The following is a 25,419-nucleotide window of genomic DNA, read 5'->3' on the forward strand; positions in this document are numbered from 1 at the left end:
CTCAATATCATGTTAAAACTGTGAAATGCTACTCCAAAATTTGTTAAATCATTATAATTCAAATTTTTATTCACTATACTATGCATTGTTTTTACTTAATACTATAATTCCCCTCCACGTATTAAAACATATATTATAAATTATAATATTTAATATTGCAGGGCGCTCAATTAATTTAATAGCCCCATTGATGGTCAAAGGATTTGTCCGATAAAGAATTCCATCACGTTTAATATAATTTCTAAAATAGCCTTTGCCATATTTACCCACAAATCATATGCAAAATGCCAAGAAAGTAATGATGGCAATCTCAATTTTGAGCACGCAAAGTGCTGAAATGTATAAGGAAACCCTGTGGGACGCACGATAATCCGAGGCGTAACAAGTCTCGAGGACTCATTACACTTGAGGTGGACTTTCGGTCGAGGGAGCAACCACCTGAGCCAACCCCCCAGATAATGGCCATTTTGCATGCGTGCCCGGTGAAATCCTGGGGTTGGGTAGCTATAGCAACTCCGCTCCCACCACGAGTCCACTTGTTTACTTGCCTTCCTCGGCGCCTTCGAAATTGCAGCTGCAATCGATGGGGTATTCAGTATCCTTTTGCGTTTTGAAGAGAGAGCAGCAGCTCCGGAAATCAGAACAGGATGAGGTGCTTCCCCCGGGTCATCAACTGGTGCCTTGCCCTCCTCTGGATCGGCCATCAAATTCAAATTGCCCGCTGTTCGCTGGTCATTCCAACGCCAAATCCCACGCAGGTGCCAACGCCATATACTTTCCGCTTCCAGAATCCGCTGCAGTGCCTCAAGAACGAGTTCTACAACCTCAACCTATTCGACTGTGTGCCCTGCAATGAGGTCGCGGCTGGAGATGGGGGCCTCGGAAAACTGCAGCCCGACAGTGAGTGGTAGTATTGATCAAACAGAACCCAAAGGGGTGGCAAGCCAAGGAATAAGGAACTGCATGCTATGATTTCTTTCCTCCAGAAAGACCCCCACTTTTTAGGTCACTGAATAATTTGTAATAATTTCAGATTAAGATTTTATGAGGGTTTCGCGTTTTTACCTGGAATCCAATTTCTTAAAGTCATTTTATTGTTATTTATTTTGTCATTTATAGGGTTACTGACCTGCTAGCTTCAAGTTTTATTAAGCCCAAAATTGGTCTTACTGTATTTTATGATTATTTTTTAATTTTAAAATTGAACGAAATTTAAGCAAATAACCCGTTTTTAGAAGTCCAATCTTTCAATTTTTTGATTTCTTTCCATCACCTATAATTATAATGACAGAGGGACGTGTTTAAAAGATCGCTTCGTTCTGAAACCATATGTCAAAAAAATGCAATAATGGATATAATGGAATACCAACAGTTTATAAATGAGACTTTATATTTCAAGTAGAAGTAGATAAGATAGTCAGAATTTAAATGTTAGAGTGTTAAATAGTTAGTCTAATCTAATTAAATAAGTTCCGGAGGTTATATATGTACATACAATTTAAAAAACATTTTTCAAAAACTGATAAAAAAAGGGTTTTACCAATTTTCATTTGAAATGGAAACCAGTTAGGAACCCAGAAGACATTATTTTTTCCTTTGTCTATCCCCCATTCCAGAGTTCTCTTGCAAGTGCCCGACTGGTCACTTGTCCATCTATGAGCGCGGCAAGACGTGGCCCACCTGCGATGAGATTTGCACCCCGGACAGGAGCGAAAATTGCACCTCGGTATGGCTGCCACAGCCGCGTCCCTCCGCTTATTGCACCTATAGGTATTTTAACACCACGTCGGTCTTCGCCAGTCAGTTGCCAGTGCATCCGCTCATTTCTGGGATTATCCTGACCCAGACGAATCCTGCGAGCAACGTGGGCGATTGCCACTCCTGCGATATGGGACATAACTTCCGCTATCAGGATTTCTGTTTGGCCAGCACTCTGCTCCGTCCGTATCTGCACTACAATGCCTTCTGGCAAGCCACCACCAGTTCCAAGCCGGATGCACTTGCACCCACCCACTTTGGTGACCTCAAGTTCGTGGCTTTCTTCTGTCTGACCCTGCGGAACGACACCGCCTGCCAGCAGCTGGCCAATCTCTGCGTGCTCTCGCACTTCTCCCTAGAGAAGCATTCGCCCTGCAGCGCCTTCCTGCTCACCCAGGTCTCGGATGTGGTGATGAAGTATGCCCACTCCGGCGAGCAGGTGCGTTCCCTACAGCCGTTCCTGTTCTACAAGAAGGGTCGGGTTACCAAGGACCTGCTGTCGAAGACGCTACAGCTGCCGGATCGCAAGGAGCTGCGACTTTTTAGCACCACCTTTGGCCTGGATGGTGGACTCAAAAGGTGGGGTGACTTCCATCTGGAGATGCTGAACTTGTGCCAGCAGCCGGCACCAAATCTGCGATTGGCTTTACCGGAACAGGAGTCGCAGGTCTCCTGCCAGCTGACCCTGGAGCGACTCATTGACCTGGCCAATCAGCAGGCCAACGACGAGTTCCTCACGGTTTTCCTCAACTTCAGCAGCAACTGGCAGTTCCTGCTCCACCAGCTGCCCGTGCTCATTGAGACCTTGACGCCGGAGAACCAGGTGAGGATTAGCTAGATTTACTTGAATTACATTCAGTAATCAAATCCTCCTTTCAGCGTCCCCAGCAGGAAGAGTGGCAGCTGGTGAAGCGTTTCCAATTGATCTCCGCCTCTCCGCGGGACAATAGACTCCACCAGACATTGCCACGCTATGAGGATGCGCACAAGCTTCAGCAGTATTACTCATTGCGCTATGTGGAGGACATAGATCTGCACTATACTCTGGACAAGGATCACCCGGATAGAGTGGGTCTGCCCCTCATCCGACTGCGATATCGGCACATTGAGATAGGATCGGGAAATGCCTCACTCTCCCAACTGTATCCATTCCGCTTGAGGATTACACACGAGCAAGTGAGACGGGGATGGGATTGGTTAGTCCTGGAGGTAGTGCTGCCCCTCCTCCTTTTGCTAGCCTTCGCTGCTGCCATCTTCCGTCTGCAGAATTTGCGAAGAAGGAGAAAAGCCGATCTTTGCCAGATGAGCAGCTTTATCGAGTTTCTCCTGCAGCTGGCCGGAAATGTGGCCTATGCCCTGCTGGCCACTGCGCTGCTGCTCCTGCTGCTGCAGGCATCCAGTCCGCGCCTGCTGAAGCTTCTGCTCTATCCCGCCTGTCTGCTGCAGTTGCTCTTCCTGGGCGTTCAGCTGTGGCGCTCCAGCCAGCTGGAACTGTTCCTCATCGACTGGGAGAGGCCGCGAAGCAGCTGCGAGGGGCAGCGCCTGAACCTGGACAGCTCCTCGCTTTGCTCCAGCGTGCGCACCTTCGTGGCCGAAAGCAGCGTATCCGCCTGGCGGGTCCTCTTCACGGCTAATGCCTGGATTCGCTTAAGCGTGAGTCAGAAGTACTCCACCTTGGGTCAGGTTCTCGTGGTCATTGCTGGCTATCAGTACCTGGAGAGATTTACCAGCGGGGATCTCGGACTGCGCTGCTGCTTGCTAGCAGCCATTTATCTGCTCACCTATCTGCTTCAAGTAATAGGACACACCCTGCTCTTGGCCAATCCCCTCCAGAAGTTCATCGATCTGTGCAGCCTGGCCAATATCTCTCTGTTCTCGCTGACGGAGCCAGGGTTTGGGTACTACATTCACGGACGATCCCCACACGGTTTTGCCGATACGGACATGTCGTCGATGATTCTGCAGCTTCAGAGGACTCAGACCATGTGTGGTCGTCGGGGATTGCTCATGGATTCAGATAAGCAGGCATACATCATCCTGCCTCCCAGAAATCTTCAGTGAGTTTTGGCTGTAACTCTAGAGGGATATGGTTTTTATGTTTTTTTCACCACAGTATCTACCTGGAGCGACTCCTGCTGCCCTTCCAGCGCAGCCTCACCGGCAGCCTTTCACAGACCCTTCTTTATCAGAAGGACATCGTTCCCAGCATCGATGGCCAGATGGAGCGCACCTCCATCGCGTATGCCAGCGTAAATCGCTTCTTTTGCGCCTTTATCGATCACGTGAGTTAAAACTTAAATATTAAAAAACAAAAGTATATATTTATAGTCCCTAATTGTGGTCATTTGTAACAAATTTAAAAAGTAATTTAAATTGAACAAAATATTTAAAAAGATATTCTCCCGTGAAATATTTTATAGGGAAACACTTTATAACATCTTTTTATAGATAGGTGATGGTCCCATTAGGGACAGCTTCGAGTCTTATTTTATTGCACAGATACGAAATATTGTGCCCCATACTTTATTAAGCCTAAGCCTCCTATCTCTGTAAAATCCAAAACGGATTTTCTTTATTAAATAGTAATCTCTTTAATGATTTAAAAAATCACATTTGTAATTAAGAAAAGAAAAATCGTATCAAATAGTTGTTATCACACCATATGTTTATTTAATAATATTTGGTTAATAGGCTATTAAGGACATGGATTACATTATTAAGGAGAAATCATTTGTAGAGCAATTGCTTAACTGCGAAATTGACAACTATATTACGGAAAGTAAGTAGTTCTTTAAGTATTGCTCTCCCAGATGTTACTTTAAATAAACTTTCAGACAAAGGTACCTTCTATATAGACGATTCGTTCAGCTTTTCCCGTGTTCTCCTTCTGGGTAACCATTTGCACATCTTTGTGCTGGAACTGCTCCTGCTGCTGTCCATTTTCCTGATGACCACAAACTTGTTGATTGCAACTGCGGCAGCTTGTTTGTTTAATATAGTATGATATGCACTTTAGTCAATTGATATTCAGAATAAACTAATCTGCAATTCAATTTCAGTTACTGCGCCAGGTGTTCCGCCATTGGGTGCGTCGTAATGTTTCCCGCAAGACCCTCATCGACGAGAGATTCCTCTTGTAGCCCCAGAGAGAGGAGCAATATTTGCGGGAAGACGGATTCTTTGCCATATAAATGATATCAGAGCAGTACATGAAGTTTTTTATTATTTTATAATCCACTCGATAGTAAGTAGTACATCCATATACAGTGGTTAATCTTTAGTTATCGTAAAACTTACGGCTAAAACAGATAAAATAATTTCCATGGTTTCACATTTAACATACAAACATTCGCAGATGCTATGCATGATCTACTTAGCTTTTGTGTTTTTGATAGGATAGCACACATTGTCGTCCATTGGGAACGTCGTACAAACATTTATGCATGGCTATATAATTTCATTAATATTTTTCTGCCCCTATATTGTTCCTATTGTGGCGCCATTAGGAGTAGGTAGTAGACGTTTTAGCATCTAGTTTTATAATAGTTTTGTAGTTGTCCAGCGTTAATTATGTTCGTGTCTGTTCCTCGTGTCTTGCATTGAAAACATTTATGAAAATATCGACCTTAGCTGATTTGGTTTTACTTTAGTTCCAATCCGGCATCATACAAAACTACATACACGCTCGGTTAAATATATTTATATAGGTATATGAAAAGGTGATTCTTTGTCGGAAATATGTATAGATCAATATGTACATCGCCTGCGGAAGTCGTGGCTCGCCGATCGATTGGTAATAAATAGAGCTAGTCACTCCTTACTCCTATTGTATGCTATGACGTCAAACGTACAACATCCAAACATCAATGTTTTGCTTACTCGTATTCTAGGGGTTTGATTCATCTGCGGAACTTAGACGGCTAGAATGCAGCTAACTTATTTCAAGTGTCTTCTTACGTGGTATACGAATGTATGCTGTTCTGGGGATGAGCAGGAGCTTGGGTGTCCTACTTTAGGTCCTACTGATGGGATGGTTAGCGGTCAATAAATATCGTACATGTCAAATTCGAAATAAACGTAGAACTTCGCCACAGCGTTTAATTTAATGGTAATAATAATATTAATGAATAATGGGTAATTTGTTCATCTTATTGTTTTTCGCTATCACAAAAGTAAATACAATTCCAACAGAGAGGGGTCAGAATGGGGTCTATCTCAAATAGAAATCAGTGAAATAAGGATGACAATTTCACTCGAGCTTGAACACTTACAAACTAGTTTTAATCTCTAGTGGTTCTCTACAGAAAGGTTTACATATTTATATCAATGTTTATGGATATTCAACACTTAGAATTTAGCTAAACATATCTCATTTCAATTCTCGATCGCCCAAGGATTCAATTTATTTCATTGTACGTATTAATAAAATCATATCAAATGACTTGCTTGGCTTTACTATTTACAAGTGAGTTTCTAAACATGTCTAGACACTGAAGATCAAAGGGCACATCTGCTTTTATTTTTAGGTCTAGCTGCTTAGATGTGTGTGTCTCTCGTGATAGTGGGGAAAAAGCCTACGGGTCGATCGCTCACCATATACAGTGAAGTCTACATTAGAGGAGAATGTTGGCAAGTAGCTTTTGCGGTATCTACAGTCCAAATGCGGCGGCGTAAGCGTGCAAAAGCTGAAGCACATAGTCGGCGCTCTCCTGTATAACATTGCTGCCCAGGCTGTGCGGCCGCTGCGGCATCTCCAAGTCCATCTCTTCCAAAAACGCCGGCAGCTGCTGCTGCTGCCCAGCCTGCTCCTCCTGCTGGCGGCGTTGCTCTCCCGCCTCCACCGGCTGCTCCCCGTCTGTGCCCTTTCCGCCGGGCATTAGCTCGTTCTATTCATGCCCCGACCGTCGCGCCCTTTTGGCCGGCAAGCAGCCAGAATCGCTGTCACCCAGCGATGCCGAGCCACAACTCTTTCGTCCATTCTCTATGGGCGACGGCGAGCCAGTCGCATTCACACCCAACAGCGCCGGCGAGTTGGAGCTGCTGCCCTTGCCCAGCTTACTGCCCTCGAACTGCGGCAGCCACTTGGCCAGCTGCTCCTCGAAGAAGTTCTCCAAGTATTTGGCATTGGAGTATGTTTTCGTGTCCTCCTGGCCGAAGATTCGGGCATTAGTAGGGATCGCCAATAAGGCTAAGTCAATAGTAACCCTCACCTGATAGAAGAGGTATGTGTTGGAGAAGATTAAACGCACGTCGGACACGAAGCCGGCAATGTCCTTGTAGTGATTGGGGCTGGAGGGATCCAGGCGGGTGCGAATCACATCCAGCGACATCGGGCTGAAGGGATTGATACAAAAAATATTTTAATATATTATCATTAGAGGTGCGCTGTTCGTTGAAATTTACCTGGACACAATCTCATAGTAGGATGTATTGGCTGGCGACTCCGGCTCCCGGAAGTTGAGGCTCTGCTCGTACTGGCAGTACAGCTCCAGGCAGATGCGCTGCAGGATGCGCAGCTCCAGGGGACTCAGCTCGCCGGAGGAGCCCTTCTCACTACCCTCCGTCTTGGTCAGCTCCTTGAGATTGACGCACAGCAGGCACTGCCAGCTCTCGCTCTCGTCCGGCAGCGAGCTGATCGCGGGGATGTGACAGTTCTGGTGGAACACCTTGGGACACTTGTCGCAGCACATCAGCTCGCCTCCGTCCAGGCAGACGGCGCACCAGTCCTCGTTGGGATCATCTTTTTGTTCGTTTTTATTATTAACTGATATGATTAGTTTTGGGTTCGCATTCATGGTTCGGGTGTGTATATTCATGTGGGTGTGTCGTGTATGCATTGTTGTTGTTTTTTATTAATTCGAGTTGGTTTGAGTTTGAGTTTGTGTTGGAGTGTTGGTTTAGAATTGATTCAATTGTTAGTAATTTATTCGTGTCGTTCGTTTATTGCGCGTATTGGATTTTATTTGGAAAACGAGTTTATTTGATTTTGGAATGTTTGAAAATAGAAATAAAGAGAGCAAAGTTATGAGAATTTTAGAATTTTATTTGGTAAGCCGGCAAGCAAAACTAATGGTAATGATGCAGCGTAGCAGCGTACCCAACCCAACAGACAAGTCTCCACACAAATGAGCATTTAACCTTCACCAGAGTCTAAAACTAAAGCGGATTAAGGGCTGATGGTTGAAACATAAGCAGGTAAGAAGCATATAACCACTCAAGGACTTAAACAAATTGATTTCCTCCACCCTTTTTTTTATGGACCGGGCATGAGATTCGGAAACTACAACGCCACACGCACATGAAGCACTTGGAGCGTTGGACAGCGCTGGGAGTACTTACCTTCCTGCGTGTTCGACAGATCCGTGGAGCTATGAACCTGCGGTGAGGTGGTCTTGGTGCGACCCTCCGGCAGCACCTGCACCCCATTCGAGTCCAACTTGGCTATGGTGGCAATCAGATCGTTGATTGAGTCATCACGCACCTTGTCAATGGGTTCGGTGAAGTCCTTGGTGTTCTATTAATACAAGAAAGAGGTTAAAAAAGGGTATAAACTAAACTTTAATGTAAGGACTCACCTCATGGGTGCTGGGACTGGGCGTCTTTGGATTCGTCGAGGTGACATTTGAGAGTATCGAAACAGCTGGCCCCAATCCCAGGGCAGCTGCGTTCAGTTGGGCACTGGAGGAGCCGTTTCCGAGGCCCGGGTGACCTGCACCACCGCCCCCCAGGCTGGGCGGGGTGCTGTTCTTGAGCGTGTTTGGAGATTTCAGTGAGATTTTAAAATTTTCCGATGTCTGGCGGCCATTCGCAAAAGGCAAAAGGGGACCCTGCTGCGAACACACTAAAAATGGAAGGCAAAATGGTCGATAAGTAATGGGAAAACGTTGTCAAAAGTATTCAAAGATTATTTTGTAACTAGCCCATATATTTCAACAAAATTCCAATTATTCATATAAACAACATTTCCTCTGACGTTATTTAATAGTAATAAGATAAGAATTCGTGTGAATTTTCGTATAAACTTGACTTGCTTTCCGGGAAATAACTACCTAGTCATAAACAAATTTCACGATTTGAAAGTATGGTCCCCACATTCTTTAATATGAGAGGTTTAACTTGAAAAGTATACTAAGACATGATAAATAAATATTTATTTAGACTTTAAAGTTAAATATCTAGTAAACTTTTATTATAAAAAAAATCATAGTTAAATAGTTACAGGCAGACTTCCCAATTATATAATATATCATTTAAATACAATAAAATGCGACTGACTACTTTAATTCAATTACTCACTGTTCGACTGTTGCGCGGATTGCGGGATGTGCCACTTGGCCAGGCTGTGCATGCCTCCGCCGCCTAACTGCGGGGAGGTCTGCGGTGGGCCGGCATTAAAGCCAGCCTGGCTCCCATGAAACCCCAACGACTGTGGAAAAGGAAAACAGGAAAAAGGTTAAATTTCCGTTTCCACCATAATGAAACTTTGTTTTGAGGACTTACATTTTGCATGGCACTCACATTCTGCATGGGATTCGACATCATCGGGGGCCGCTGCAGTGCACCCGGCGAGGGGATCTGCCCGCCGCCGCCCCCCGCCGCTCCGGCCATGGCCGCTGCCGCCGCCGCCTGCTGCTGGGCGTGGTTGGCCATGCGCTGATACTGCGACTGGAAGCGCGCGTTGCTGTTCATGAAGTTGGCGTCCCGCGGTCCGCCGCCTGGACCACCGCCCTGGGAGAAACCCTGCTGGCCGGGCATGAAATGCGGTCGCATCTGGGGGCCCATCGACTGGTGGGCAGGCGCCGGTGCTCCTTGCGGACCGCCCGGATAGCTGGGCGGTCCGTTGAATGCCATGTGGGCGTTGGGGCTCTGCGCCGCCTGGTTGTTCAGCAGGCCCCGCAGGCTGATGTCTGAAAATGCGCGAGTACAAAATTAATTTTCCACCTTGTCTTTGGTTCTTTGGAGTCCGCCTCCGGCACTTACCCATATTTTGCGGATGCGTGGAGGAGCTCACGTGCGGCTGGCCGTGTCGCTGCATGCCCACTGGCGGCATTCCCCCGAAGCGAACTGCAACATAGAAGAAAATCCATTAAAAAGCTGTGCCAGCCACTGTCTAGCAGGAGGTAGCCTCTTTCTGGGAAAGCAGGCCTGCTCCTCCATGCAGCTGATATATCACTAAATCATGGAAACAGCAAGGGACGCTTAACTTCCGCGAACGAAACTTTAAACACCCTAGAGTTTTGGTCGATTATGGTATTAGATACAAATTCTGAATAATTGCTCGGGTAGAACTTTTAATTAGAAGTGTAGATTACAGTATATTTATTTATAAACTTGGAAATGTTGGAAATAGTTCCGTGGAAAAAATCTTAAAACCATAATGAACGAACCGTTCGTTATTTAATTTTGAGCTTCGGTGAAATCTTAACAGTTTTATGCCATAATAAGGACCCCTCATTCTTTAAATCTAAGATCCCTCTCCTTTTAAACGTTAAAAATAATAAATACAAAATAAAGATCATTCATACCCTTACCTGGCCCATCGCCCGGAAAGGAGCGACTCATGGACAGATTGTTGAACTGCTGCTGGGCTGCGTTGCTATAGAGCGGCGGTCCGTTCTGGGGTCCAAAATTGACGGGCGGTCCGTTTGGCGAGAGGCCTGCTGGCATTCCGGGCGGAAGTCCGGGCCGCAGCGGTGGGGCCATGTTCGGGCTGGGCGGCTGGCGCGGTGGGTGCTGCGGCTGTGGGGTTCCGTTGGGCGAGGGCGTGGGCGGATACGGTTTGCCGTCCACGATGATGATGCCCAGTTGCGAGATGACCTTCTGGAGATCAGAGACCTGGTTGAGCTGAACCTGAATGCGCACTGGAATCTCTGGATTGGGAATATCCGCCCGCTGGCACTTGAGCTTCTGCAGGTGACGCACCAGCGACTTCTTGCTTGAGAGGATGGCGAAGTCGCTGCCCTTCTCCAGGGCATTCTGCATGAAGTCGATGCAGTGGTCCGTATTGTCGGACAGCAGTTGCAGCGTCTCCTTCTTCTCCACCAGCACCTTCAATTTGCTGTCGCACACCTCGTTCAATCGCATGATTAGCTGCTTGCCACGTGTGTTGACCGTATTGGTAATCTTTACCGCCATGGCTGTGATCTCCTTAATCAAGTCCTTTTTCTTGTCGTGGATCAGCTGCTGGCGGTCATCGATCACCTTGGTAGCCGAAGAGAGAAGGAACCGCTTATAGTTGATCTCGGAAACAAGTGTGGACAGCGCCTGGCGCGATTCCGTGGCAATCTCGTGGGCGAACTTGTACTTGTGATCCCGATGATCGCTGAGCTGGCAATCGCGGCAGGTGAGCTTGTCACAGGTCTCGCAAAAGAGCGATAGCTTCTCCTGTGTATGCAACTGGCACATGTGCAGTTTGTCCACCCCTGCAGCTCCGGCCAACTGCTCATTGTTGGCCTCGTCCTTGGGCTTGATTGTGTGATCCTTGGTGATCTTCAGGCGCTGATGGGCCTGCACACAACTGTCGCAAATGTACTCCGAGCAGTCAACGCACCACGAGGTGGCCACCGCCCCGTCGGAGCAGCTGCTGCATTGGATGCTCGCCGCGGCGGAGGTCTTCTGACCCTCGCCGGTCAAGCCCATTAGGCCAACCCCATCACCCCCGTCACCGGCGGTACACTGCTCAATCAGGAACTGGTTGTCCACGATGAACTCTTGCTGCGAGGCATTGTCGCACACCGGGCAATGGATCAGTGGCGGGAGTGAGCGGTCCAGCTCCGAAAACTTCGTGATCACGCACTGGGCACAGGCCACGTGGAGGCATTCGAGGAGCTTGGGACGATCGTTGGATCCGAGGAGCTGGGCGCAGTAGACGCACTTGAACAGGGTGAACTTGGCCGATGCCGATGAGTTTGACTCCGACTGGAAAGAAAGAAAAAGGAATATAATATTATAATTTAATATTAACATAACATAACATAATAACATAACATTTATAACATATCACTTATTAAATCATCATATACCTTTCCCATTAGATTTATATTAAAAAACCAAGCAACAGATGTACATTGTCAACTCGTTTAATAGTAGTATACCTTCTCAAACATATAGCATAATATTTTTCAGGAAAACCTTATCTTAATTATCTTCAAAAAAGTTAATCCAGATAAGGTAATCAGCATAATTTATGTGGTAGACTTATCAAGCTATATAATAAGGTCTGGATCATATAAGGACAGAACTTTCACTGCGCCTAATATAGTGACCCTATCTTATCTTATCTTTGTCTAGCCAGATAAGGAAGCGGAACGATTTATGGACGTAATACCCCAAATAAAATCATCTGACTTATTGGACTTTTATGTAAATTGATGATTGATGGTTGATGATAATGTGAGTTTTTGAGTTATATTCCTTAATTTCATGACAGTTTTAGGGATACAAAGCGAGGCTTAGACCTCGTTACTTAAAGTCTAATCACCTCAAGTAACCTTCTATAATCAGTTTGCACACACTTTGTGTCTAAAAATAATATTAAAAGATTAGATTTAACGGATTATATAAGCCATCCGCCTTATCTGTTGAGTGGCTTATCTGCGGTTGAACTTTGCGACCGGAAATTACATTCACTCAACTCAAGTGGCCAAGATCATCTCTCAACGTCGCAGCCTTGAATCTTATGTACAATTAATAGCAACCACTTTTAAGGGGAGCCGAAGAATAAATAGTGCCCGATGCTGGAGCTCAAAACTGGGGTTCCGAAACGGAGCCAAAGTCTCCTCCATGGCCATTCCACTGCCTGACGTCCCCAACTCTGTCTCCGAATGTCGCTGGGCGAAGATTGATTAGTTTTATCTTCAGTTGGAGCACATAAATCCAATTGATTGATTATGTTTGTGCTCGATAAAGATTGTTGCATTGGTGTGCGCGAGTGTTTTACATGCAGCAGGCCCCACCGAGTACAAAGTACAGCGTATATATAGTATATACATGCATATAGCAACGGAAGCGCCATGGACATTGATGAATGCGCCACGACAGGCTGAAGGAGGAACCGAAATCCGGACTCCACTCCGGACATTGCAATGCTGGCAAAGGGGGAGATGGGCAGATTGGGAGACTGGCTGTAACTGCAGCGCACATTATTTTCGCACACGGATCCCAGTGCTAGAGCCGATCCGGCGATCCATCTTCCGTCCGAAAGAAAGTTTTGCCTCAGTTTTCTCCAGAGCCCCACTGCCAACTCATCTTGCCACTTTCGAAACGCCTCGGCGGGCGCTCATAAATCATGCAAGAAACATCCATTTTATGGCCAAGTACAGCTGCGGTTAGTGTTTTATGTTTAGAAACACAATCAAATATATAAATTATACAATTCTAAGACCTAAGCTCATAAACCCAAAATTAACAATTAAAATTATTTTAAGTGTTTTTATTTTTACTAGCCTACAATGTACTTTCAATGGAATAACGATTATAGCCAGGTTGGCCGAGCGGTCTAAGGCGCCAGATTTAAGACCTGGTTCTCGAGAGAGAGCGTGGGTTCGAACCCCACACTTGGCAAAGAGGTTGATTTTTTTGTTTTTAAATTATTATAAAAAAACACATTTGGGGCTAACAATTTAAAGAGTCAGATGAGCAATTCGATGTTATGCTTGTTTCCTTTTCTCCTAAAATAGGAGCTGTCAAAACTTTTTTTTTAATGAAATCCATATCTATCTTTATTTCTTATCAAATAGGCTAATAATAAAGCGTGAAATACTTTTAATAAAAAGTATTTTAATGTTTTGGCTTCATTTTAAATACCTTATATATTTTATTATAACTATTTGACATATACTTAAGACCCTTGATAGTAACTGAATTACTCCCACGTCTATTATTTTGGCATCCATTGTAGATGGGCGACCAGTGGAGCGGAGTGCAGGGCGTGTCGGCGTGGAGGCGGCTGTGTGCTCGGAAGGCTGCGTCCCACTTGAAAGCCATTCATCATGGGCTCTTCCCCATCTCCGCAAGCTTCTCCCCACGGTTCGGGCTCGCTTCGGACCCGGATCGGTCATGTTCGGGTGGCATTCGGCGGTTTGGTTCACTTCGGATCGGTGCCGCGCAACCCACTTAGAGTTGCCCAAGACCCGCGGCACTGGCCCAGAGAGCAGGCCATTATAAATGTGGCGAAAAACCAGCTGCTACCCCCATGTTTCCATCGCATCGCAATGACTTGACGCAACTGGAAGCGGGTAGCAAACTCGTTTTCTCGGCCCGCACCTACAATGCGATGCATATATCTATATATATATATATATTTATAAACCATTAAAACTTGTGTGTATATATCTATGTCCGTAGCATCCCATCCGAATAAATGGCCGGGCAGCATGTGGCAAGAATTTAAAGAATCGTTTTCTGCAAGTAATTCGAATTAATAGATTTTCCAATCGTCCGAGCCGCTCAAATGGAAAATGAAGCTGTCCCAAGCTAATCTAAACATCCTGTTATCCTGATATTGAGCTTTTGGGTTGAGGAACTAAGTGATTCGCAAAAAGTAATATAAAATTCATCAGCTAAATTTGTTCAGTACAAAATTTAATATTTTTTTTAAATTTTAAAGCAGGTTGGTGTTTTAAGATTAAGTTTCTAGATATGAAAACGAATCCACAAGTTTTTTTAAACCATTTTTAACCCATTAACATTTTTGGCGTTTTCCCCCCATTATACGATAGCATCCAATCACGTAAACCATTAGTTTTGCCACGCATATCGAAAAACAGCACGCTCACACGAAACCTAACTCAAATAGAGGCAAAAAAAGTGGAGGGCAAAAATAGTTCTAAATCAATTTCAATTAGAAATTGTTGAAAGGATGCCCCAGCAACAGCGGCTACAACAAAAATGGCAACTAGACGGTACAAAAGCATCTGCACGAAGCTCTAAAAATGGGAATTGATGGAATGGCGACATGACAACGAACGAATGAATGAGTGCATTTATGATTGATGTAATTTTGATGAAAGTAAATTGTGAAAAAGTTTTCCCCACTCTGCTACAGAAAGCACTCCCGATTGGCTTGGCAACGGACTTTAAAAGGCTTTGACGAAATTTAATTTCAAATATATATTTTCGAAAAAGTTTCAGTCTCGTTAGTCACACAGAAAACTTTGTTGCAGAAATTAAATGAAAGAAGTTCCACAACTGTATTTCGCCCTGTTCGCCATCCGCCCTCTCACTCGCACACATCGCCCCGTCTCACTCGCACACTCTCTCCCCTTTCTCTTTTTTCTTTTTTTCCACAGGTTTGATGCTGTCACAAGACCAGAATCGGTTAAAAGTCCATACAGACAACTTTCCGACACATTTCACATTCGAAATCCATTTTCAGGGGGCCCGCCATAATTCCATTAAATTGTTTACGGCCCTCCATCAGAACGAATTCCTCAGTGTCAAAAACCGGAGATCTTTAGATATGGAGGAATTTCTACTCCAAGAAAAACCCTCCCCAGAGAAATAGCCCAAGGGCAAACTGTGGGATTTCCATATATTCAATATTTTAAATAGCTGTTCTGAAACGATTCTAGAATTTCAAGTTGGGTGATTAAAAAACAGCAGGGGATCAAAAGTCTATCGGTTAATGTGATTGACACTTTATAAAATGGGGTAATCGTTTAGTTTAGATGCAGATAAGCAGGGCTGCTAAATCGTGTAAGTTGGTGCTTGAAAACATTTAAATTGCCATTAAATGGGTACTGATATAAAACAGGTTGATTGCAATAACCAAAGTAATAATAGGTTTACATTATTGTTTTGTGTAGACACGTTTTCACATTACCTATCCATTAACAAGTTGAATTAATTAAGGGTTGTAAGTAGAATATAAGTGGTTTATAATTATGGGAAAACTATCTTTATATAATAATTATTTAAAGAAAATAAAGGTATGTTTTATCAGGAATGGGATCCCTAATCAAACAATGAAATATAAAATTAATATTTATATTATATATTATTATTAGCAACGCTATTCGCTGGGTGCATAAATCCATTCGTGCATTATTGCCCCCAAATGGCTTCCATTTTGTTGTCCTCAGTTGGCAATCACAGCTCCATTTGTGGTTCTGGCCCGATAAAAGGTATTCCTTGTCACTCAAATTTCCAGGTGGGCTTAAAATTTAATTAAGCTTTATATAAATGCAATTTGGGGAAAGTTGGGAAGTGCCTCTGCGGGTGGTTGAGGCTGTTCGATCGACCGGCAGTTGCAGCATTCGAGTTGCACTTTTGGGGGGCCTTTTCCCACCCATTAGCCACCGCCCACATCGTCAGCCAGAGCCACGACCCACCGCACCACCGGGTGGTATGGTCAAGCCATAAATCAGAGCAATATGAGACGTGCATCAGGGGAGGTCTGTCATCCTGCTGGTTGCCTGGCGATTTCAGATAGAGATGAAGCCCCATGCTGCCGGTCCTTTTTGGGTTTCTTCGGATTTCAGACGGCTGGATGCTCGATGATGCCGGTTGATGATGGCCGACCATCGCTTGTTTATTGTTGCTCCCTACATCAATTTCGCTTATTTTGCACATTTACAACACACAAACACACGGCAGGCATCAGATGGCATACGCATATGTGTGCGTTCATGTCCTTTGAACTTTCGGACATCAGGCAAATCCTTTGATACAACAAAAGCTGAAAATTAATTACGTTTAGGATTTCTGCCGGACAATGGTCCAATCTTCAATCCATCATTCAATCGCATGTCCATGCAACGTGACAAAGAAATCTGGGATTATTTTTGGTAAAACAACAAGCAGAACCCTTTAAAGGCAAGGCCTATAACTAATTTAAATTTATAATTTACGCAAATATAAATTAATTGCATGTAGTTCGCTACGCTTTCCATTCAAGGTTCATTCGCCACAGTTCCCCGTTTTGGGCAAGACGGATCCATTCGATATGCTCCGTTGTTATGGTCGACGGTTCATTAAATCTGATCAAAGTAATCAAATTGGAAATGCTCCCCAGAAATGTACAGGCGGGTGAATCAATTCCGAGATTCTTTGGGGCTGAAAATGTTCAAGACATGGGATTTTAATATGGAACCAGGCCATATTTATGGCCTCAGATATGATAACGATAATTAATGGCGGCCAAAGTTCAATAGATCATGGGCAAGTGGGAATCGAGTTGGTTGAATCATCCATCTGGTATTCCCGAAATGATATAAAGTGGATCTATAAATGTTTCACCGCCAAACTAAGTGTGCAATCGTGTTTATGGAAAATCTATAAACCACTCAAAAGCAATGGGGACCTCAGGTGACAGTCTGGCATGTCACGTCAAAGTACATCAACCTTATGATGATACTTTTCTCTTTCATCAAACCCCCCTCATCAAATCCCCCGAGCAATGAAGACGAAACTTGCTCTTGAAATATTTATGAGTCTTTGCAATAAACTAAAATTTCAAAGACACAACGCTCTCTTCAAAATGGCCGCCATAAATTGGTAAGAAAGGTAGAGGGGTGCGATGAGGACGGACGGAGGCAGATAGAGCCGTATAAAATATATTATACTCCCCATAATAAAAGCGAAAAACTTGATTGTACCTGGAGAGCTGGAGAGCTCGTGAACCAAGTGAACCCAGAGGAAGTCAGGAGCGTTTGGGGGGCGTGTCGGGCCAAAAGTTGATGCGATTTATGCGACGCCATCGGGAACAGAACCAAGTTGCAGGGTCGGAAAAGGTGCAGCAGCTGATAAATATTAATGGCGAAGCCACCGCCAGATGTACATATATACATACATAAAATAAAGCCAATTCGTGAGTACGACATAAATAAATAAAATTGTAAATATCCAATACGCATTAAAGGCCATTCGAATCCGAATACGAATTCCAAATCGCGGCTGGCCCTTCAAATCGGATTCGTATCTATTACCAATGGAAAGGGAGGTGGAAGCGAGGAGCAGGAGCAGCGCCATTTTGGGCCATTGGCCATTCGGTTTAATCGCGGACATATCCGGCCAACGTCGCTGCAATTTCCGCCCAGGAGATGGAGGAGAAGCCGCGGCAGAATCGGGCTGGAATGAACCACCCGAAAACCCCTCCTAATGGACAGACCCTAATGACCTTACATTACATTTCATAACGCAATTTGGGCGACCAAAAAAGCATGTACATATACAATATAAATGGCTACAAAAATGGTTTCATAAAAAGCATGATTCTGGATTAACGCAGATACACACACACAGGGCGATTGGGAAAAGAGCAGACAGACCCCAAGTTTTTGCTCTAGATACGCAGAATTTCCCAAATTCCCAGTAAAACTCGAGATGAGTTCAAGTGTCTGAGTAATATTTTTTAAACGAATTCTCAAGAAAACAGTACCGAAATGTTTTCCTTATGAAAATTTGGAAAGCTATCTATATTTTAAGGTCTGCCCATAAACGGAGACTGTTTATGACGGAACCCATTAAATATAATACTTTTGTATCCTTCGGTTCCTTTGCTCGAATGTCTCAAGCCACATCGCTCCAGTCGTAAAGATTTAATTGTATGGAAATCGTAAATGGCACGCCAGAACGAACAGAAAAGTTTTGCTTTATTTTATGAGAAAATCGATGGAACCCATTAAAAGCGGTGGCAACTGCCAAACTGTAGCTCCTAACCGAAGGAAGTCGTCTGGGTTTATGTAAATAAAATTGCTTTTTGCAGAAATGTCATCATTTGACAGACCCTTTTGTTGGAACATTAGGGGATCCATAATGTCACTGATAAGTGGAAGTTCCTACCCAGAATGACACACCGAACGAGTAGTAATAAAGTGATTCATTGAGATTACAATGACAGCCAAGGGTTGTGAGTTAAGTATGTTGATCGATTAGATCCTTTATCAAGATACCTCCCTGATCAAAGGAAACTTAATAGCCTTTCAATGCTCTACGATTTGTCTTCAAGGCTATCAATTACTCATGATTATCTGCTTTATATCTAATGAGCTGTACTTCACTTGCATGGAAAATTTGCAATTTGTAGTATATTTACCCAGCTGCTTGCTGGCCCAATAATGAAATGTTTACTTAAAAAACAAGAAAGAGATTAAATATAAACAAAAAACCACAAGGACACACGAGCACAATGGAAGAAAGCTGAATGAGCCACCCAACCATTATGAGGCATCAATAGTCTGCTGAATTTTTTTCTTTTTGCCTTAACTACGGCTGACATAAGTCATTAGATCATTATTGTACTTTAACAAGCTTTGAAACTAAATAAAAACATTATATATTAATATTCTTTGAAAGTAGTATAACATCAAATTCTTTATAAGTAGAATTCGGGCTATAAAATATACCATTAAGAAAGTTTCGGGTCAGAGAAACTCGACGGGTTACAGCTGGGTCTTTAAATACAATGAGGTTAGGTTTACTGAGATATCGCCAGTTTTTATATTTTTCTTGAGAGTTGTATAACTCAAGGTTCAAACCCTAATACAAGTTTGGGGTTAGAAAAACTGGACTGTTTACAGCCGGAAAGATAGATGGATAATTATTATTTCCAATCATGTAGCGAGCATAAATTCAAAATTGAATATTCCTCGCTGGGAGCCATGAGACCAAAGACGTGGAGCCAACCGAAACGAAACCAGGAAACCGCAAACTAATGAACGGACTGAGCTGTCGGTTGGTTTGGTCCACTCCACGGATTTTGGACCCCAGGGCTGCTGCAGACGACGGTTGACGGTTGAGGGTTGGCTTTGGTTGGGTCGGGCTATTCGTGGCCAGGGCAGGGGCGTCAGGGCGTTGTGGTTGCGTTGGTCCGACGAGCCGGTGGCCCTCGGTCTCTGGAGCTTACCAAAGCCGTCACTGCTGCTGCTGCTGCGGTTTGCGGTTCTTTTTGTGCCCGATGCAATTGTTCCTGCTCCCGGAGGCCATGGCATCTGCAGACACGTATAAACCAAATATATATATATATATACATTTTCCAAAATGGCGACTCCCCGCTGATGTAGATACACAAACCGGTAAGACTTCCCAGCCAGCAGGGGGCCCGAAAATCGTGACGCTCGTTGCAGGAATAGCAATCATATAACCGATATGCTACTAGGGCGTAGGCGTATCTGGGGGCGTGGCAACGAGGCGGCAGCCGAACAAGCTGACGCAGCTCGAAAAATCTGCTTACATCTGTGCTGGCAGTTGGCCTAGGATTATTGGAGGAAATCAGACATTCTCGTTTCTCAGGACTTATGCAGCTTATAAAACTTTGCCAGAGACGAATCTCTCCTGCAGATTTCCCCCGCCGAGGACAGCAAAAGCGCTCCACTTTAAAGTAACTTCAATTGGGTTTCCGTTTTGCCACTGACGCCCGACTGCACAATTTTTGTGTTGTTGTACGTTATAATCCTCTTTTTGTGATCGGATTATGTCCTGTGTAGCACCTAATCCCCGCACAGGAGTGCGACCAGGGTACACATGTTGCCAACGAACCCGCACCGGCACCCACACCACTTCCAATCCCAATCCCATTCCCATTCCATCCATCCATCCATCCGCACTGATCCCGCAGTCGCAGTCAACTTTAATTACGCACTGGACGCCGATGGATGGATTAGGGCGGCCTAACGCCCACTGACTGTCCGGGAAAAGCAATTAAAATGTGTATCTCTCGGATAAACAGGAGAACTTCCCTAAGTGAAACCACCTTGCGGGTTTATTACGTAATTAAATTTGTAGCAAAAATATTACTACCTTCTGTTCGAATGTACGACGCATTTTCCGGTAACCATTTTCTCAAATTCACAAAGTTCAATTATATGAACGATTTAAAAGCAATTTTCGAAGCGTGCTCATCGAAAATTGATAGTAATAATGTATTCTAGCAGATGGTCCCAGAATAATGACAAGTAGTTTTTAATGATGGGGAAAAAAACAGGTGTATGCGAAATTAGATCAAAACTCTTAAAAAACAAAATTGCAATATAATAGTTTATTGATTTTTAGTTGGGTTTATATTATATATCTTATAAAAAAGGTGTAGTATTCAGCTTCAAGAATCCTTTTACATTTATATTCCGAGCCCCATTCCATATTTCAACTTATTCGGACAATTATTATGGTCAGAAAACCAGTTTTCGAAAACCATTACTTAACCTTCAACGGTTTGAAACCTGAGAAGACAACCCAAATCTTTTTTGATTCGTATCACCAAAGGGATGCTTGACTGTAAAAGCGATAATGGGCAGACATTTAGAAAAAATCAACGGCGCCGTTTCCGCTGAGGATGACAGGTGAAGGTTTATTTATTTACCGTTGGCTGTGTGAGAGACAGGTAGGCCGTGAAAAGTGAAAAGAGAAGCATTTTCCAAGATCTATCCGGGCAGATTGCAGGGTAATCAAGTTAATTAGAAACTTTACTTTTTACTTTTTCGTGCACCTAACGACTTTTATTCGGAAAGGATTTGAAGCTCCCTAGCACCGACGTCTGGCCATCGGCACTTTGCCTTTTCCTCGTTTTGCTTTGCTTGCATATTCTCATCAAATTAGAGTTAATTGCACATCATTAAAGGCAAATTCTAAGAATTCATTTCGGGTTTCGTCGGTATCTAACAAAATGGCGTCGCACGATTTTGGGTTTCCATTTATTACAGTGTCAAGCAATTTAATTACAACCTGTCGCATGCATGGGGCAGCACACAAAGTACATACTAACGAACGTGTATATTGATGGGCGTATTAAATATGGCCGCTTCGAGGGTTGGAAAAGTGCATTGAGGTGCAACGTTTTGGAGATGACATATGGATACTCGCCAACGGGCACTTCCCCCGTCAGCTGTCACTTTTAATGACATAACCCGCCATTTTGACAGGAGCGAAAGATTAATAGGTTTCTCGTTTCGGTTAAGCTTCAGTGATTTTGAATGGTTTTGCTGTATCGGGAAGCTGAAAAAAACCTCCAACAAAGCAGCCCCTAGGTATAATGGCTTTTGAAACAAAATACCATCGAAAGGGCTTTCGATAAATATAGCTAAACTAAAAGCTTTCCTGTTTCCTTGAAGAGTATTATTATACATTTACGAATAAGTTATTAACTATCCATGGACAAACATATATTAATATCTATGTATAAAAAAGAGGGTGTGATACTAAACCAGGGTTAAAGCTTTTATTTCGCGTTTCTCTTTGTTGAACGATTCGTATTTTCTGTTTTTTGCCCATAAAACTTACTTTATAATAAGCATTTTAATGTATTCATGAATAATTTTGATAGTACAGTCCGCTTTGATAGGTCTTGCATAACTTAAATTTAATTATTCTATGAATAACTATAAAATATTGTTAAAATACAAATTAACATACAAATCTAGTGAAAGGATCACCAACTGAATCGCACATCTTTTTTATAAATATTTGGGTTTTATGGTTATAAATAACCTTATTTATCTGTGGTACAGAAACATCTGTCAGGAAACAGACAGTAGAAATCAAAGTTGTTAGTATTCTTATGAAACCCAGAACTTATTCGTTTAAATCCCCATCATCCGTCATGCTGAAATCCGCACCTTGAAGAAGTACAATCCACTTAATAGGTTACACAAACAGTTTGCCCACATCAGAAATGGGCATTGAGTGATCTGGAGGGGATTTAGCTGGAGGGCTAAGGTCGGGACTGGTCGATGGCGATCTGGGGGACTGGGACTGGGTCTGGGTCTCGGAGTCTGGGGCCTTAAGTGCCCCCACCGACCGCAGTAAACACAATCGTTTGCATGATTGACGGACGGATTGAATGAGTGCATGTCATTCCCAGTCCCTGTTTGAGTTCGAGAGAGAGTGGGCACTCTAAAAGGCACCACTCAAGGCAAACATTTGTTTGCACGGGCTGCAGGAGAGGAAAAGTTGGAGTCTTGAATACAGTCAGTCTTCTGTAACTGAAAGCATCACATGTCGCATAGAAAGTTTGAGCTAGAGCGACTTTTAATTAAGCGAAAACGTGTTTTAGATTTACTTGACTCATATGAGATAATTTAACCAATTAATACTATCTAAAGTAGTTATCATATTTAAAATTTTATCAAGTAATGTACTTTTTAAAAACAATTGCTTGTTTTCAAGTTATGCAATCAGTTGAAAATAACAATAGTCTATAGAAAGCTCTAAAATTGTCCAATTTATATTCCAATTAAGCTAGTTATTTTCGGTAGGTCCAAAAATTGTACTCCAAGTTCAGTCGCCAATTGGCGTGACTATACAGTACATATTAAATACAATGAATCAAGTTCAACTATATACGTAATACCCATATATAAATAAGTAGTGTAGTTATTTTTTAAAGTAAAGCTTGTTAAGAAATTTTTACACAATTAAAATACATTTTAAAATTATTTTTTTTTTTTTAATAATATTGTTTCTGTTTCATTTAGAATAACGAAATTGTATTTGAATGATATAATTTCGTTACTTATTATAAGACAAAAATTTGTGTAGCTTTAAAATTAATAAGCTTCATCATATTTAAACTTATTTTGCCTGCTGATATAAGACTGAAACACATTATCTTTATCGGAAAAGGTTATTTGGAGTCAGTAAGTTAGGTTCTACTGTGGCTAAAAGAGCAGCTCAAGCACGACGAAGAGCAAACAGAAAAGACCACAAACACACTCTCGCTCTTCTGGAGAGTGGCAGCTGCAGCTGATCGCGAGTTCCAATGAAAGACAGGAATGAGCATCTCCAGCCAGCGTGCTGATCCGCTCGTACCCACAGGGGGTAACGAAAACCATCGGCACGAGACTTCAACTAAAAACTACACTGAAGAAAATATCATGTCTTGCATCTACTTAACCGATATTTGCATTCTGGAAAAATTGTTATCCATGAATAAACACATCGCTGAACAATAAGTGCCCTATATTTATTTATAATTATATTTATTTATATTTAATATTCGATTGAATTTGTAAAATAATAGTCTTAAAATTTATTCAGCACTAGTTTACCAAACACAAATTAAGTTATATTGTTCAATCTGCATTAAAATGATTTTAATTTCTTTTATGTAATTTTGGCTTAGTTTTAACATTGATATATTTATATTATTTTCAAAAGCCATCATATTGACATTATAGATCCTAATGTTATATATTTTTTAATTAGTAAATATAGTATTTATCTATATCAATCTTTAAAACAGATTGAATGCTTGATAATATCGATTTGACATTGGTTTTCAAATGCAATACCAGAACAATTCATAGAAATTGAATTTGTTTTTGTTTAAATTTTATACAAAATTTCAAATTTATACAAATTAAAGCACCAAATCACATGCTTTTTTCTCTCCATGTAAAATCTGGGACTGGGCCGCGAAAGTGAAACAAACTCACATACATTTGCCTGCTGTTTGTTTGTCTGCCCGCTTTATTGTGTGAGTGCTGGCGTTTGTTTGCTTTGGCCTGGGAAAAAGATAACAAATGCTTTTTGCACGAGACTCGAAATGGTCGGTTGATAAGAAGCGCACAGCACGAGAGCGCATCAAAATCAAACCAAAACAATAATTTACACTGGCCAGACAGGCGGATATGCATTTATTTGTATACAAATGATTAGCCGACTCTTTGTTATCAGCGGCGAGAGCACGTGTGATTAGGCGGCTTTAGTTAACCTCAATTGGGCGGTGATTACTGGTAAGATATAGACTAAGTACCCACCCTTTTCTCGGCACTGTCGCAGGGATTGCTGAGGCTCAGGGAGGAGGAGCTCAGCGACGAGGTGGTGGGCGCTCCGCTGGCCGTGCTGGGCGTGCTCATCTGGGGCAGGACATCCGTGGGCACGGCGTCCAGTTGCTCCTGCTTGATGCCGGCAATTAGCGGCAAAAAGTCGTTCTTTAGCTGCTCCAAATCCATATCCATATCGGCGATATCCTACGATTTACCGCGTGGGCGGTGCTTTTTTTTGGTTGGTGGTGTTTTAAAATGTGGGCGTGCTAATTATAGCAACCGATTTTGGTTGTCTAAGCGACCGAATGTTTAATCACCAGCTGTTTCCTTGGAACAGCATGGTTATTATTATTATGTTGTGCGGTTTATTGTTTTGGAATTAGTTGGTTTTGTTAATCCATTCCAATGCTGACACACACACACACCACTACACAGGGGCGCGCGCAGACACAGTCACACACAGACGAGCGTGCAAAATATGATTTTCACAAACGATTTTCGCTGATTTTTATTGATAATAGTCTTTTTGTTTTTGAATGCTAATGCATTTTCATTTCACCTTCGACTTCTCGGCTTGCAAAAATATACACACAAATATATATATATTCGCCCTCTCTTTCACACGGAGCGACATCCACAACTTTCGTTTTACTTTACATATACACGTTCGCTGCGCTCGCTCGAATTTCCCTATTTTCCCGTCTGGCCGACACTTTTTTAAGCGATTTGTGCGGCATTTCGCTAGCACGCAACTCCAAATTGTCTATTCGCGTTGCCAGGGCGCGTTTAATGCGGTTTTATTGCAGTTATTCGCTGCGAAAACACACTGTCTCACGGCGTTTGCTCTCGTTGGACGCTTCTTCTGTACAAAAAATGTTCAGCCATTTTGGATTCAATTAATTCATGTCGGCGTTGCCAGTGCGTCGGTATGTCGCGGGCCGTTACACACGGCGGTGGCGAC

General features: G+C 43.1%; 2 protein-coding genes and 1 non-coding gene across 7 annotated transcripts; 2 read left to right on the forward strand and 1 right to left on the reverse strand.

The window, feature by feature from the left end:
• Positions 1-586: 586 nt before the first annotated feature.
• Positions 587-6,199, forward strand: LOC108012010 (meckelin). The gene is made up of 7 exons (XM_065866219.2): positions 587-900; positions 1,617-2,581; positions 2,638-3,815; positions 3,872-4,040; positions 4,450-4,537; positions 4,593-4,756; positions 4,818-6,199. The coding sequence occupies exons 1-7, from the start codon at positions 648-650 to the stop codon at positions 4,896-4,898; spliced, it is 2,898 nt and encodes a 965-aa protein (XP_065722291.2). The 5' UTR covers positions 587-647; the 3' UTR covers positions 4,899-6,199.
• bon (tripartite motif-containing protein bonus) lies at positions 4,956-25,344 on the reverse strand. Of its 5 annotated transcripts, none has more exons than XM_065866215.2 (10): positions 24,450-25,344; positions 10,284-11,676; positions 9,739-9,822; positions 9,259-9,665; positions 9,055-9,184; positions 8,334-8,599; positions 8,098-8,272; positions 7,162-7,522; positions 6,969-7,092; positions 4,956-6,902 (listed from the first exon to the last, which is right to left on the reverse strand). In XM_065866215.2, exons 1-10 carry the CDS (start codon positions 24,648-24,650, stop codon positions 6,645-6,647), a joined length of 3,399 nt encoding a protein of 1,132 aa, XP_065722287.1. In that variant the 5' UTR covers positions 24,651-25,344; the 3' UTR covers positions 4,956-6,644. The 5 variants fall into 5 exon arrangements, with proteins under 5 accessions (XP_065722287.1, XP_065722290.1, XP_065722288.1 ...); XM_065866218.2 differs by having other exon boundaries at positions 7,162-7,498; positions 10,290-11,676; positions 24,450-25,343; XM_065866216.2 differs by having other exon boundaries at positions 4,956-6,905; positions 10,290-11,676; positions 24,450-25,343.
• TRNAL-UAA (transfer RNA leucine (anticodon UAA)) lies at positions 13,237-13,320 on the forward strand. The gene has a single exon. It is a non-coding gene; the product is annotated as a tRNA-Leu (tRNA).
• Positions 25,345-25,419: the final 75 nt, after the last annotated feature.

This window comes from Drosophila suzukii, chromosome 3 (genome assembly GCF_043229965.1).
Source record: "Drosophila suzukii chromosome 3, CBGP_Dsuzu_IsoJpt1.0, whole genome shotgun sequence".
Taxonomy (NCBI): Eukaryota; Metazoa; Arthropoda; class Insecta; order Diptera; family Drosophilidae; genus Drosophila; species Drosophila suzukii.